The sequence below is a fragment of the Dasypus novemcinctus genome, chromosome 23 (genome assembly GCF_030445035.2).
Source record: "Dasypus novemcinctus isolate mDasNov1 chromosome 23, mDasNov1.1.hap2, whole genome shotgun sequence".
In the NCBI taxonomy this organism is placed as follows: Eukaryota; Metazoa; Chordata; class Mammalia; order Cingulata; family Dasypodidae; genus Dasypus; species Dasypus novemcinctus.
Window position 1 is genome coordinate 71760333 of NC_080695.1, and position 14862 is coordinate 71775194.

General features: G+C 64.4%; 3 protein-coding genes across 6 annotated transcripts; 2 read left to right on the forward strand and 1 right to left on the reverse strand.

The window, feature by feature from the left end:
* The first annotated feature begins 2035 nt into the window (after positions 1 to 2035).
* On the forward strand, positions 2036 to 4864 carry PGP (phosphoglycolate phosphatase). Its single transcript, XM_004483075.4, has 2 exons — positions 2036 to 2713; positions 2823 to 4864. The coding sequence occupies exons 1-2, from the start codon at positions 2071 to 2073 to the stop codon at positions 3146 to 3148; spliced, it is 969 nt and encodes a 322-aa protein (XP_004483132.1). The 5' UTR covers positions 2036 to 2070; the 3' UTR covers positions 3149 to 4864.
* Positions 4865 to 5649: 785 nt separating this feature from the next.
* BRICD5 (BRICHOS domain containing 5) lies at positions 5650 to 7174 on the forward strand. 2 transcript variants are annotated; one of them, XM_058286621.2, is made up of 5 exons: positions 5650 to 6015; positions 6233 to 6388; positions 6465 to 6566; positions 6807 to 6960; positions 7052 to 7174. In XM_058286621.2, exons 1-5 carry the CDS (start codon positions 5737 to 5739, stop codon positions 7144 to 7146), a joined length of 786 nt encoding a protein of 261 aa, XP_058142604.1. In that variant the 5' UTR covers positions 5650 to 5736; the 3' UTR covers positions 7147 to 7174. The 2 variants fall into 2 exon arrangements, with proteins under 2 accessions (XP_058142604.1, XP_058142603.1); XM_058286620.2 differs by having other exon boundaries at positions 6465 to 6960.
* Positions 7111 to 10880, reverse strand: MLST8 (MTOR associated protein, LST8 homolog). Of its 3 annotated transcripts, none has more exons than XM_058286622.1 (9): positions 10623 to 10880; positions 9901 to 10102; positions 9726 to 9777; positions 9482 to 9644; positions 9112 to 9187; positions 8877 to 9029; positions 8107 to 8231; positions 7838 to 8001; positions 7111 to 7744 (listed from the first exon to the last, which is right to left on the reverse strand). In XM_058286622.1, the coding sequence occupies exons 2-9, from the start codon at positions 10027 to 10029 to the stop codon at positions 7626 to 7628; spliced, it is 981 nt and encodes a 326-aa protein (XP_058142605.1). In that variant the 5' UTR covers positions 10030 to 10102; positions 10623 to 10880; the 3' UTR covers positions 7111 to 7625. The 3 variants fall into 3 exon arrangements, with proteins under 3 accessions (XP_058142605.1, XP_058142606.1, XP_004483127.1); XM_058286623.2 differs by having other exon boundaries at positions 9726 to 9774; positions 9901 to 10196; positions 10623 to 10837; XM_004483070.5 differs by having other exon boundaries at positions 9901 to 10196; positions 10623 to 10836.
* Between the last annotated feature and the right edge of the window lie 3982 nt (positions 10881 to 14862).

Sequence of the window (14862 nt, forward strand, 5' to 3'; positions counted from 1 at the left end):
ACAGTGACCTTTTGTCAGATCTGCTTTTATTTTTTCAAAGCATATGATTGTTTTATTTATTTATTTCTCTCCCCTTCCCCTCTGTTGTCTGCTCTCTGTGTCCATTCTCTGTGCGTTCTTCTGCACCCACTTGCTTTCTTGTCAGCGGCACCGGGAATCTGTGTTGCTTTTTTTGTTGTGTCATCTTGCTACCTCAGCTCTCCGTGTGTGCGGCACCACTCCTGGGCAAGTTGTGCGTTTTTCACACGGGGCAGCTCTCCTTGCAGGGTGCACTCCTTGCGCGTGGGGCACCCCTATGCGGGGGACACCCCTGTGTGGCACGGCATTCCTTGCGCGCATCAGCACTGCGCATGCGCCAGCTCACCACATGGGTCAGGAGGCCCTGGGTTTGAACCCTGGACTTCCCATGTGGTAAGACGCTCTTATCGGTTGAGTCAAATATGTCTCCCTCAGATCTGCTTCTCTCCAGGGTCAGCTCTACCATCTACGATGAGGCAGGGAGGAAGGGAGATACTGTCCTCCTGGGTGGGGGGTGCTCCAGGCGGGAACACTTTGCAGGTCCTGCTCTTGAGGGCTGTGGGGTCCCCAAGCCAGCAAACAACCTAATATAAACAGGCCACAAAGCAAGCAAACAGGAGCCTGGGGGATCTGGAGTTGCTGGCTTTGCCTGGTGGGTTTGGAGGTGGGTGGGAGCTCCAGGGAAGAGCTGGGGCCCAAGAGAGCAACAGGTGCTTGCCAGGTGAGGGGTCAGGGGTCTGGCTGGCCTGGCATAGAGTAGGCTCTCAGGCCATTGGGGCCCAGTGTTGTCTTCTGCCACTTGGCTCCATTAAAAGTAATAACTAAGCTGTTACAAGGGCAACTTTTTTGTTAGGTATATATAGCTACCACAACAACATTTTGGAAATAAAATTTTTAATACTAGGAACTAACGGTAAACATACACGACCCTCTGGCCCAGCATTTCCACTGCTAGGTGTATTTCCAAGAGAAATGAGGACCCTGTCCCCGGGCGTAGGAACAAGAGGCGTTAGGGCAGCATTATCCAAGAAGTGCCCCGAACTCTCCATCTGCCGGACAATGAGAAACGCGGGTGCATCCTTACAATGGGCACATGGCAATTAAAAGGAGGGGAATTCACAGACAAGACCGTGAGCCTGAGAAACGAGATCCCCCAAGCACGTACTACGTGATCCCGTTTAGGTGACGGTCTAGAACCGGCAAACTTGTCGAGGCCGCTAGGATGACCGACCACAGCCAAGGGGCTGGGGAGGGGACCGGCTCCGGCCTGGACAGGGACGCGAGGGGGCGTCCCGGGCGCTGGAAACACTGCGTGTCGATCAGGGTCGTCTCCACGGGTGGACGGACACACACGCAGAACTGCTGTTGAGCTGCACGGGGTGGACTCTAACCAGGAGAACCACGCGCCGCCAGGAGCGAGCGCTACGTCCGGGCAGCGTCCTCCGCGGCCCGGGTCCCGCTGTCCGCCCGCGACCGGCTCTGCAGCCTACGGGCGCGGGGCGCGCGGCTGCGGGCGCACCCGGAGGTCCAACCGACCCACGTGACGCGGCCCCGGGCGCTCCTGCGGCGAGCCCCGCCCGCGAGGCCGCGGGAGACCCCAGCCAATCGGCAGCCGGCCCGGCCGGGGGTCCCTTCCCGAGGGTCTCCGTCACCTAGGCTGACCGCCGGCCACCAATGGGAGCGCGGCTCTGCGGCGGCCAATGAGAAGCGCCCTTACGTCCTGCGCCGGGCCTCCGGCTCTTGCGCCACGCTTCCGCAGTGACCGCCTCGCTCCGAATGCCGGTTGGCGACCTTCCAGCCAATCCCAGTGGCCGCCCTAGCCCGACGGCCAATAGCTTCCCGCCTCCCCCCGCCCGGCCGCGCGGGTTGGTCCCGAGCTCCCGCAGCCCGCGGGAGGCGGGGGCGGATTGGCGCCGGCAGCGCCCAATCAGCGGCGCGCCTGAGGCGCCGGGCCAATGAGCGCGCGGGGGGCGTGGCGGGCGCCGCGGCGGGCGGCTGCGAGGAGCGGCCGGTGGCGGCGGCGGCGGCAGCCGGTGGCGGCGGCGGGCGGCCATGGCGGCGGCGGCGGAGGCCGGCGGCGACGACGCCCGCTGCGTGCGGCTGAGCGCCGAGCGGGCCCGGGCGCTGCTGGCCGACGTGGACACGCTGCTGTTTGACTGCGACGGCGTGCTGTGGCGCGGCGAGGCGGCGGTGCCCGGCGCGCCCGAGGCCCTGCAGGCGCTACGGGCCCGCGGCAAGCGCCTGGGCTTCATCACCAACAACAGCAGCAAGACCCGCGAGGCCTACGCCGAAAAGCTGCGGCGCCTGGGCTTCGGCGGCCCGGCCGGGCCCAGCGCCGACCGCGAGGTCTTCGGCACGGCCTACTGCACGGCGCTCTACCTGCGCCAGCGCCTGGCGGGCGCGCCGGGCCCCAAGGCCTACGTGCTGGGCGGCCCGGCGCTGGCGGCCGAGCTGGAGGCTGTGGGCGTCGCCTGCGTGGGCGTGGGGCCCGAGCCGCTGCGGGGCGACGGCCCCGGCGACTGGCTGGACGCGCCGCTGGAGCCCGACGTGCGCGCCGTGGTGGTGGGCTTCGACCCGCACTTCACCTACATGAAGCTCGTCCAGGCCGTGCGCTACCTGCAGCGCCCCGGCTGCCTGCTCGTGGGCACCAACATGGACAACCGGCTCCCGCTGGAGAACGGCCGCTTCATCGCGGGTCGGTGCCCCCCTCCCCCCGGGGCGGGGGGCGGCCGGGCGGCTCCTGCCGAGGCCCCCCCCGCGCTGACCCCGGCCGCGCGCCCTTTCCCTCCCTCTCCGCCCCGCAGGCACCGGCTGCCTGGTGCGCGCCGTGGAGATGGCCGCCCAGCGCCAGGCCGACATCATCGGCAAGCCCAGCCGCTTCATCTTCGACTGCGTGTCCCAGGAGTACGGCGTCAACCCCGAGCGCACCGTCATGGTGGGAGACCGGTTGGACACGGACATCCTCCTGGGCGTCACCTGTGGCCTGAAGACCATCCTGACCCTCACTGGAGTCTCCACCCTCGAGGACGTCAAGAGCAATCAGGAAAGCGACTGCGTGTCCAAGAGAAGAATGGTGCCCGACTTCTATGTTGACAGCATAGCCGACCTTTTGCCTGCCCTTCAAGGTTAAAGATCGAGTGTCTCTAATCTCCAGAATAATAAAAAAAAAAAGTGGAAATTCGATTACCCCAATACTAGGTGGGGCCTAAGTGAGCACTCAGCTAGATGGCTTGCAAGAATGGACTTCGGGTTAGGCAGAGGCAGTAGCTGTGACCTCATGAGGCAATGCTTGTTTACAGACGCTTGTGTTTTACGAAGCACTTTTAGGCTTGGAGGCTGCCCTGGCCTTCGGGTGCCGTTGGCAAGGGTAGTTTGGTACCTGTCCAGCACTTGGGCAGCTTGGGACCTGCTGATGGGACAAGGTGGGCCTGGGGCCGCGTGTGTTGCGTTTTGTTGAAAAACTCCTTCAGGGACAAAGTCAGCCCCCTTGCAGGGGAGTGGGGAGAGCGGGCTAACGATGGTGGCTGGTGTGAGAACCTGTACAGACCCGCCCGGGGCCTGCTGCTGCTGCCTCTGGACTCCCTGTGTGTAGCGCAGGAATGAGGGCAGGGCCCTCCCCAGGGCGTGTCTCCATCCTGTACTTGGGGTGCAGGGCACTGCCCTCTTCTCCTTCCGCATTTCTTTGAAAACCACTCTGACGTCACAGTGGAGCCTCTGTTCATTTCAGCTCCCCAGGACTGCCAGTCCATAGCATGGTTGTGGAGGTTGTGAAGCAGCCCCGCTGAGCCTCGGCTGTGTCAAACGTGCTTTTAAATCCAGATGACTTGCACTGAGCACGTTCTGTAGGTGGCCAGTCGGGAAAGTGCGGATGCTGTCACTAGACTGCTGTGCAAGTTGCTTAGAGCAGCGTTGGTACCAGGGATTTTTTTTTTTAAGCCTTTGAACAACTTCGTCAAGTGGTGGAATTGAATCTTAACTGTGTCCATTAATAGCTGTGCTCTATCTTGTAGGGAAAGTCCCACTGAAGAAGCCTCCGTGCTCAGCAGCACAGCTGCAGGCCTGTGCCCGCCAAGGAATGCCTGTCACCCAGGGCACCCTCGGTGTGTGTGGGGGAGGTCTCTCCAGGAACCGGAAGGCCTTTTAAAAGGCCTTGGTCTCTTCCTGCCCACCTGTACCATTGTTGGGGTGGGGGTTAGGGGGCCCTGGCCCATCACCCACCTTAGCTCTTCGGTTCCCTTGTCTGGCCAGTGGGAGGACTGGCAAGGTCCACCAGCTCGCCATGGGCACCTGGCATGGCCGTGGCCTTTTCTGCCTGTCCCCGGGTCTCCCAGTCTCTGGGGCCACGCGGACACTGCAGCGGCACTTGGGGGGCAGAGCCTGGGAAGCTGTTCCTTTCAGCCGACTTTTTCCTGGTTCTTTGTCTGCACCCGGTGGCACCTGCCCCCAGCCCATGGCTTCTGTCCTAGTGCCCAGGGTCACATCCTGCCTCGCTCATCCTCTAAGTTTTCAGAGCAATACAGAGTCCCCCAGGTTGCCAGTTCCTCCTCCATCTGGGCTCTGCCGCGGGCCACTTAGCAGCTGCTCTGCTCCTGGCTAACCCGGAGGGAGGCCTGCGCCGGGAGGCTGGTGGGGTTGACCTTGGCTCTGCGAGGTCGGCTCAAGGTGGGTCTGACGTTGAGCAGGCCTGTCAGGGCATCGTTACTCACAGCAGGAGCACGCAGCAGGGCGGCCGCCGGCCTCTCTCCCCTGCCAGGCAGCGGCCCAGGACCCCGTGTGCCAACCCCCAACCCCCCACAGGATCCGCACTTTGTACCCTGATGCGTAGTAAAGTTTCCATGCTGCTCGACTCCGCCTTCCTTTCTTACACTTCCCCATGTTCCTGTGTTCCTGTGCTGCGGCGGCAGCTGGGCTGGTGGGGGTAGGGGTGGGGGTGGGGGGGCAGGAGGACCGAGGTGGGAGAAGACTGTTCCGGGAATTCCCATCTCCAGCGCCGGAGCCTTGACCCTGTGGGCACACCCTGCTGCAGGCCTCTTCCAGAGGGCACCTTCTGGATGAGGAAGGGACTGGCCCGGGAGTGGCAGTGGAGACCAAGATGGCAGGAGCTGCCCGGTGCCTGGGGCGGGGGGGCCGGGCCTGGGTGGCAGTCTGGGCACCGAGCTCTGGGCAGGGCACAGGGCCAGGTAGTGTTCACGTAGAGAAAGCAGGGTGGGCAGGACCCTGGGGCCTGTCCCGGCCTGGGGCTCACCATGGGCAGCTCTGCTGTGACACCCAGCCTGTGGCTCACCAGTGTGCTGTTTTTTTTGATGTTACATGATTTATTTAGCTCACAGTAACGCAGCCCAGCGTGTTTGACGGCTGGCTAACAGGCTGTGCCCCGTGCCTGGCTCGGACAGTGTAGAGATAGCCCAAGGGGAGCTGCAAATCTGTCCCCAAGTGACCCCAATCAAGAGCAGGACCCAGAGTCGTCCTGGGAGGGCCCAAGCCGGCCCCTGCGGGTCAGCAGGCCTCGAGTCCCTGGGGGCCATGCTCTCTGGTTGGTCTGCACAGGCCAGGAGGCAAGAGCCAGGCCTGGTGACAAGCCCCTGGGGGGGGGGGGAGGGGGCTGGCCTGGCCCCGACCCCGTATCAGATAGCTGAGCAGGGGAGGGGGGCTGTCACTTGGCTCATCCCAGGTGTCCTGGGCCCAGACAAGCGGCTCATTGTGGGCAGTGGCCGCGGCATGGAGCAGGGGAGCTGCCTCGCCGGGCGTCCCGAGCCTGGGCCGGCTGGGGTGAGTGCCCCGGCACCCCAGTGCTCTCACCTGGGCCCAGCCACACACCCCCAGGCGGGCACGGGGTCTGGGCTACGGGTCCCGCTGAGCCCCCCGTGTTCCCAGGAGAAGACCAAGGCCAGCTGTGGGGGCTGGAGAACCCCAGGGCTGCTGCTGCTGTTGCTGTTAGCGGCCGCTGCTGGGGCTGTGGCCGGGGGACTGCTTGGCTCTGCCCACGGGCCCCCTGAGGTGAGACCCCCCTCAGGTCCTGGACAGGCACGGGCAGGGGCAAGGGGGAGGGAGGCCAGCACCCCTGGGCCTGCAGGAGGGCCAGGGCTTGGAGTGACCGTACTGGCCTGGGGACACGGCAGGACACCCGGGGGTAGGAGGGGCAGTAGACCAGGCCTGGAGGTGCTGGGGGCGGCCCCAGCGGCCAGACTCGGCTCTAACCCTTCCTCCCCGCCAGGCACTGCTGCAGATGCTGCACCTGACCCCCCCAAACCCACGGGGGTCCCAGGCCAACCAAAGCGCCCTTGTGGACGTGGCCCAGAACCTGGTGACCATCGTGGTGACGCCGCCCCAGGGCAACCGCAGCTGGGTGGTGCTGCTGGACGGGCGGAGTGTGAGTGGCTGGGGGGCCTGCCTGCGCCTGGGGGCCCTGGCGCCCGGGGGCCCAGCCTCACGCGCCGCCTTCCCAGGGCTGCGTCTGCTACCGCCCCGCGGGCCACGGAGCCTGTTTCCTCCGCCCCATGGAGCCGGGAGATCGGGAGACCCTGCGGATGCTGGTGGACGCGTCGCAGGTGAGCGGCCCCCGCTGGGCGGGGCGCAGAGGCCAGGGGCCAGACAAAGGGGCCTCTGTAAGCCCAGGCCAGGCCCAGCTGGGGCTCCAGTTTCAGGGGAACAGAAAGCCCTGCCTCCCCTTGGTGGGGGCTGCTGACAGGAGCTGGGGGCCGGCCAGCCCTGCAGGGGGGGCTGGGACCGGCATTGCGTGGGGACCTCTGGGTGCCTGGGCCTCGCGCAGCCAGGAGCCTCCTGTGCAGGCCCAGGGGCCGCATGGCCCCAGCCGGGACCCCCGCCACGCCCAGGAGCTGCTGGCCGTGCTGGGGAGGCGTGCGGTGGACCCCTCCCATGTGGGGGCTTCGGTGCGGCACCTTTGCGCACAGACCCCCATCTACTGGGCCCGTCGGGCTGAAGGTGAGTCCACGCAGGACGCGGGGGGGCGCTGGGGGTGCCCCGCACAGCTGTCAGTGGGGTCTCTGGGATTCACAGAAGCCTCTCCACCTAGGGCCCCTGCGGCAGCGGCTCATCTACCTCTGCATCGACATCTGCTTTCCCAGCAACATCTGTGTGTCAGTCTGCTTTTATTATCTCCCAGACTGAAAGCCCGGCCTGGCCTGGCCCCGCCAGCTAGCCAGCTTGTCCCCAGCACCGTGGAAGCCAGCTGGGATGAATAAAACTCTCCACTTGGCCGCGATGGTATTCTCTGTGGCCCTGGGACCCGAGACGACAGCGGGGAGCGGGGTGGGCCACCAGCCTCGGATCCTTGTCGGTGGCTCCTGGCCGGGGGCTCCAGAATTTCTGAGATGCACCCACACCCAGGCCAGCACACAGAGCCGGGCCTGGGCTGGGCCTCCTGAGCCCGGCACATCCAGAGAAGCAACTCTGGGTCGAGAGTGCCCAGGGCAGACTGGCCTGGCAGGTCTCGGCTGGCCGAGGGGTCCAGGGTAGCCCAGAGGTCCACTTGGTCTCGGCTGGCCAAGGCTAGCTCAGTGGGTGCTGTCCAAGCACATCCAGTGGAGCGCAGCTGGAGTCGGCAGTCCCCACTGCAGAAGGCTGCCTGTGACCCCAAGGAGCACAGGCTAGCCCAGCACGCTGTCGTTGAAGGCCAGGCAGACGACGGCCTTCTGGTGGCCTCCGTACTCTCTCTTGATCTCTCCGGTCTCCACGCACCACAGCCGGGCCAGGTTGTCAGAGGATGCTGGAGGGAGGGAGGGGCGGCAGCTCTGGGCACAGCCCCAGCCCAGGGGACCAGGGGCTGGCGCGGGGGGCTGCAGCAGGGGGCTGGGCTCACCAGTGACGATGTACTGGGAGTCCCCTGAGAAGGCGCAGCCCCACATCCAGCCGCGGGACGACTCCCCGGGGTTGCTGCTCTTGATGCTCAGCTCGGTCATCAGCGAGAAGTTGGACGTCCTCCAGATCTTGCAGGTCTGGTCTGCCGAGCACGTGGCCAGGAGGCTGCACGGGGGTGTTAGCCGCCAGACCCGCCGGCCTGCCTGGAGGGTGCCCGCCCCCCCCACCCCGACTCTGACCCAGCCCCCTCCCCCAGGTTCCCACACGCACGTGGAGTCGGGGCTGAAGCGGCACTGCAGGGCGTAGCGGGTGTGCGCAGGGATCTTGGTCTTGGGGATGAGTTGTGTCACCTCGTCGCCGATGCCCCCTGTCAGGTTCCACACGTAGCAGTTGCCCTGTGGGCAGGAGTGCCGTCACGGGGGGCCCGGGGTCCAAGGGCTGCCATCCCACAGCGAGGGCTGTGTGCACAGGGGTGGGTCCCCCTCTTGCTGGCCTGAAGAGTGTGCTGGAGGCCTGGACCCCACCGAAGGCCACCCCAATGGCCGGAGGGGCGCAGGGAAGCCTTGTGGAGGCTGCTCTTGGCCAGCGGGCCTGGGAGGGGCGGGAGAAGGGCGCCCAGACAGAGGAAGCAGCCCAGGCGAAGGCACGGGGCAAGGCATGCTGGGACATGGGACTTGCTTGGCTAAAGAGAAACCCAAGGAAGAGGACAAGGCTGGAGAGGAGGGCAGGGCCGATAGTGGCACCGGCAGGGTCTGCACACGGAGGCGAGGCCAGCGGGCTGGGCCTGGGAAGGACGTTCTGGTGGCCGTAGGAGACTGGATTGGGGGCTGGGGGAGGTCAGAGGGGAGGTCTCAGAGAGGCTCGGGAAGCTGCCGGGAAACCACGAGGAGGAAGAAAGCAGACAGACTTGGATTCTGGCAACGGAACTGCGTGACCTGCGAGGTAGGATGTGGTGGATTGCGAGAGGGTGGCCTCGGAATTGGGGCCCTGGGGAGGAAGCCGGCTCATGGGGGAGGGGAACGCAGGCTGGGGCTGCTCACGGTGCTGTTCACCGCTGCCATGTAGCTGGCGTCGGGGTCGATGTGGGCGGAGGTGATGGAGACCTCAGGCTCGGGGATCAGCTGCTCGTTGTGGTCCGTCTTCAAGTCCCAGATGTGAATGGCACCACTCTGGTCTCCAACAATGAGCTCGGCCTGGGGCGCAGGGGAGGTGAAGCCGGGCGGGACCCCTGTCCCCCACCTCCCTGGGGTGCCTGGCCCCACGAGGCCCCCTCACCTGGTTGGGGTGCAGGCACACACAGTTGATGGGGGCGTTCACCTGGAAGATGCGCTGGCACTGCAGGTTCCGGGACCTGCGGAGTGGGAGGGGTGGCTCGCCTACTGCGGTGGGTGCTGTGGTGCCCCACCCAGGTGCCTGGACACCTCGTTAGGAAACGCACAGGCTAAGGGGACGCTGGCCCTGCACGCTCTCTCCAGAGCTCCATGGGGGCCAGGCTGCGGCCAGACGCGCAGCTTCGGCCCCTCCCTTGCCCTGTTCTGCTTTCCTCTTTCCTCACTTCCCTCAATAAACCACCTGCACTCAAAGCCCCGTCTCGGCCTCTGCTCGTCGGGGCCTGGCCCTCACACCCCGCGCCCGCACGCCTCGCCTGAGGTCCCAGATCCTGGCCGTGCAGTCCTCCCCGCCCGTGTACATCCAGCGGCCGTCCTCATGGAAGCCCACGGACGCGATGTTCTTGTTGACACCGTCGTAGCTGATGATGGGGTTGGGGTTATTGGAGTTGAGGTCGTACATGCGGATGTGCTGATAACCTAGGGGGCACAAGACGGGCGTTAGGCCGGGCTCTGCCCAGGGAGACCTGCCACGGGCCAGGGGTCGAGGGTCAGAGGTACCTGCGGCGGCGATCATGCTGCGGTCTGGTGTGATCTCCAGTGCGTTCACCTGCTGGGTGGGCTAAGGAGGATGCCGGGAAAGGGGCCCTCTAGAGGGCGGGCATCACGCCCTGTGCCCGCCTTTGCCCGGGCCGCCCCCCACCCGGAGCCCCTGGCCAGCCGCAGGGCAGGATACGGAGTCCTGGTGCTGCACCGTGCGGGTGCAGATCCCGCTGTGGGCCTGCCAGAACCGCACCGTGTGGTCATAGCCAGCTGTGGCCAAGATGACCGGGTCGCCTCCCACCGTGCCCGGGGAGGTGTTCATGGTGGAGCTGCCGTGGAGACTGTGGCCTGCAGGAGACCGAGTTCTGGACGGCAGTGGACCCAAGTCAGGGCATCTGAAGCAGAGGTGGGCGGCGTTTAGGGCCTGTCGCCTGCTTGCGATGCACACTACAGTCACTCGGAGCTGCGAGATGGCTCCTATCGCTCCCACTTTAGAGATGGGGAAACGGAGGCTCAGCGAAGTTCAGGAACGTGCGTGACAGCCGGCGAGAGGCACCGGGAGGCCGTCGAGGCACGTGCTTCGCTCTCCACCCCACGCACCCGGCGGGGACGCCACCCCACCCGCGGCCGGCAGGGGGCAGTCGTACCCGCAATGCCCGCTCTGCCGCAGGAGCGGGCCGCGCATGCGTGGGCGGTCGGGGCGGAAAGCCGAGCCCTGCGGCTGCGCATGCGCACCAGGCTGGCGGCGGGACGTGATAGGAGGGGGCGCTGTCTGGGGGATCCCCACCCCCACGCTCCCCTGTGGGCCGCCGACCGCCGTGGCCCAGTCCAACCGGGCCGGCTTCCCCTGGCCGCGCTCTCCCGGCCACCCGGCAGCCACTTCCCGGCTCTCGTCCCGCGGCCTCCGTACCGTACCTGCGGCGCCACACTCCGCCGAGGCTCAGGACGGCGAGAGGAGCCGGAGCGAGTCGATCGTGGCCGAGGCCGAGCGTCGAGTTACCGATGGGCTTCAGGGCGAGACCACGAGGCGCGCGGGGGGTGGCTGGGAAGAGACCAAAGAGCTGGGGCGGGGGGTAGGGGCGGCCCCGCCAAGCCCCCGAGAACCCGGAAGGGCCCTCGGCGTCCCGGGAGCCGACCCGGCTGCGCGTTTTCCAGACTCGGGCCTCGGGGCGGGGCTCTGCACAGCGTAGGCTAGGGTTGCTAGGTGAAGTCCAGGACGCCGTGAAATTTAAATTTCAGATAAATAACGAATACGTCTTTAGCGTAAGTCTGTCCTCAATATTACAGGAGGCAAATTAGTCACTGTTTACGTGAAATTCAAATTAACTGAGCGCCCTGTGCTTTTCCTTGCTAGATCTGGCAGCCCTCCCCAGTCCCGGCCAGAGCGCCAGGGTGCCCATCCCGCCTGCACCTCCGGCCCAGCCCTCCGCACTCGCTGGCCGTGGCTATCCCTCCCTCGCTCCTGCAGGCCTTGAGACCAGCTCCCCCACTGTGTCCTCTCACCACCCTTACCCCCGCAGCTGCAAGCCCCTCCCCCCCGCCACAGAGGAGGCGGATCTGGACCCCCTCCCCGTGCACCCAGGCCCTGGATCCCAGCTCTCCGGGGGTCCGGGAGCCCGCCCTCCAGTATCTGCCCCACCCCCCTCAGCCTTTAAACACCATGCAACAGCCTCCACACTTTCCAGCTGCCACTCTCGCCCCCTTCTTCACTGCCTCGCTGGCTCCCCTTCCTCACCTCCTACTCCATCCTCAGCCTGCTGCGATGTGGCTTGCACGCCCAGCTCTCCAGTGGAGATACTCACAAGGTCGCTGGCAGCCTCTGGGTGCCAGGTCCAGTGGATACTTTTCCTTCCGCCTCTCCCCACTTCTGCACAGTGGCTGGCAGCACTGCTCTCCTCGCTTCCTGACCCGGCGCCCAGGGGGTCCCTCCTCTGGCGCCTTGCTCTAGCAGCCTCTGCCCCTGCCTGCTCCTAAAGGCTGTGCCTTCCAGAATTGTGAAGCACACCACCTGGTCCCTGGGAGCTCTGGTCCCCGTCGCTGGCCTAGACGGCTCCCTGGCACACGGATGCCCACGGACATCTTTCCTGGCTGAGCCAGCTCGTCAGCATTCTGCCCACGCCGTTTCCCTTCTGTGTGCCTCTGCCCACCCAACGCTTCCCGCCCCTCACACCCTGGCCCGGATTTCACCCCCTACCTGCCCCCCATCTCCCCTGGCCCTACTTGGCAGGCCTCCTTCCCCTCTTCCACCACAGCCTCCCAGCTCTTCTCCCCATACCAACTTTTGCCCCCTCCAGCCCATCCTTCACATTGCAGAGCCATCGCCAGGGGTCCCCTGCCACCCCCCAGATCCCCAGGCCTGGCTTCCTGTCTCACCGCACACTCTGGCCTGAGCCAATGGGCCTCTGAATTCACCATGCCCCCTCACCTGTGCCCAGAATGCTTTGCCCTCCACCTTTTTTTACCTGCTGTATTCCTGGTTTTCAGCCGTGGTAACAGCATTTTGAGGGCTTACTCCACGCGGTCAGCATGCTGGGCTTTTTGTTTTTAATTGAGGTGACGCGCTTGTAACATAAAGTCAACTATGTTGTATACATGTTCCCACTTTCAAGTTTGAGAAACATTAAGCATTTTAAAGTGACCACTTCAGAGGCGTTTAGTATATTGTGTTGTGCAGGCACCATCTCAATCTAGTTCCAACACATTTTCATCACGCAGGGGAAAACCTCGTACCCGTTAGGCGGCCGCTCCCCCCGCCTTCCTTCCCCCGCTCCTGGCGGCCACCGCTCTGCTTTCTTTTGCCGTGGATTTTCCTATTCTGGACATTTCACATAAATGGTGTACAACATGCAGCCTTTTGCGCCTTTGCAACGTCATTCCTTCCTATGGCCTGAGAGCAGCCCCTTGGGTGGATGGACCAGGTCGGGCTCGTCCACCACCGGCTGACTTGGTGGACCCTGGGTTGTTTCCACTCTGGCGGTTGTGAGCAGTGCTGCCATGGACACGGGTCACGGGGAGCTGCTGCTTTGAGTCTATAGCCTGCAGCGGGATTCCTGGTTTCTGTGGTTCATAATTTCTCCATTTGGGGCATTTGGGTTGTTTTGGTGTTTTACCCACATGACTCTTCGAGTCCTCCCCATGACCCCCTGAAGGGGACCCACCCCTATTTGGAGATGAGGAGACCGAGGCTCAGTGATACAGAATCACACGTCCAGGGCACGTGGCTGGCACACGACAGAAGCATGACCGCCCAGTCCCAGCCTGCGCAGCCCCTCTGCCATGACCTTGCCCCTTCTGCCCAGGGCAGCCCCTGCACCTGGACATCCTCCAGCACCGGCTGGGAGTGCCCCAAGGGCAGGGTCCTAACAGGCCCAGAGGCAGCCTCAGTGGGGAGTGGGTGGGCATGTGCTGTAGAAGGCTGGGAGAGAAAGAGCTGAGTGCTGGCACTGGACGGGTGTCCGGAGGAGTCTAAGGAGAAGCAGCTGGAAATTCTGGGTGGGAGGAGTGCAGGAGAGAGACAGGGGTCCTACCTGTGGCCCAAGTGAGCTGTTTACCTTTTCTGCGGGGGCTGAGCCCGCAGCAGCTATGGGTGTGTGGATGGAGCCTGGCAGCTGGGGTCAGCGGCACAGCTGACAAATTGAACAAGGCCCTTCGCCAATGGAGGTGGCCTAGCATCTCTGCTCAATCACCAGTTATGTGCTAGGCGCTGGCCAAACACTCAAGACGGGTGGCACTGCCACGAATGATGACACAATGGCAGTTCACATCCCCCACGGGTCCCCAAGCTCTAGATGAGGGCCTGGCCCCAGGGCTTTGGGGGGCTGGAAGGGGCCCGGGGGGGAGTGCCTGAACAAGCGCAAACCGGTGGGCAGGAGCAAGGGCTGCGAGGCCGGGGCAATGGAGCCTCTGGGAAGGCAGCCAGCCTGGGCTGCAGCGAAGCCTCTGCCAGCTCTCCTAGAGGCTGAGCCCCGGCAGTTCTGCTGGCTCAGCAGCCCCACCTCCCGGGATGGTCCCTGGAAGCCTGACTTCCTGGAGGGCTGCCCGAGCCCCACGCCTCTGCATCCTCACAGCCCAGCTGGAGCTGCTGGCTGCACCACCCCTCATCCCCAGGCTGGGGGGACCCCAGGTAGAGGCATACCTCTGCCTTCAGGTGAGCCCTGCCATCAGCCGCGGCGGCACGCAGCGCTGTTGGCCCATTTTACAGATGAGGCAGCTGAGCGCCAGGGACACGGCCAAGGTCACTGGGCTGGTCAGTGGCGGATCTGGGGCTTGCTGCGCCCTGCTGGGGTTCCAATCACACCTGGGGGGGAACTCTGGGCCTCCTCCCACCGTGCCAGTCCCCCCTTAGTGAGGCCCCTCTGGGGCCATGGGCAGGAGCCCACCCGGAGCTCAGGCCCCTTCCAGACCACACTCTGGGTCCTGGGGACCTTGGAATTCCCAGCCCAAACAGTCCACGGCTGGCTCCTCTTCCCGGTGGAGCCCACCCCAAGTCTGAGGAGTGGCCAAGGGGTGCGTGGAGCTGGGCAGGCAACTGGAGTGGAGCAGCCGCAGACGGCCAGTGTATTTACTCAGAGGGGTCCAAGAATTCTACATTTGAGCTTGGCCTTCCAGCACCCGAGGATAGTCCAGGTAGGAGGATTGGACGTGTTTCATTTAACAGGTTATTGGGGTGATTTATAATGTTGAACTATTTAGCCACTATGTGTGAACCTACACTCCATGCTTCTCGAAAATACTAGGCACAGGTCAGAGTGGCCTGCCTTAACCAGCCCGAAACATTGCAGAAACAGGAATGACAATGGTTAGCTTTTCTGAGTTCTTGTAATGCTTCCTGAGTGAAATGCAGTGCTTCGCAGGCAGCCCTCGGGGGAGGCCCGGGGCACCCACCAACCGCAGCGTTCACCTAGCGCTTAGCTTCCTAGAGGGCGTCACAAATTCCTCCTCAAATCACCGAAGAGGAGGGAGCATTTTGCCTATGGGGAAACTGAGGCACAAAGAGACAAAGCAACTGGATCACGGTCACGAAACCTGCAGGAGATAGAGCAGCAAGTCCAAGGGCCAATGTGGGGTCAAAGCCCAGAGTCAATGATCACAGGTGAGGTCCTCAGCTTCTCTGAGCCTCAGTTTTCTTCATCTGCAAAATGGGGTCACTGCACCC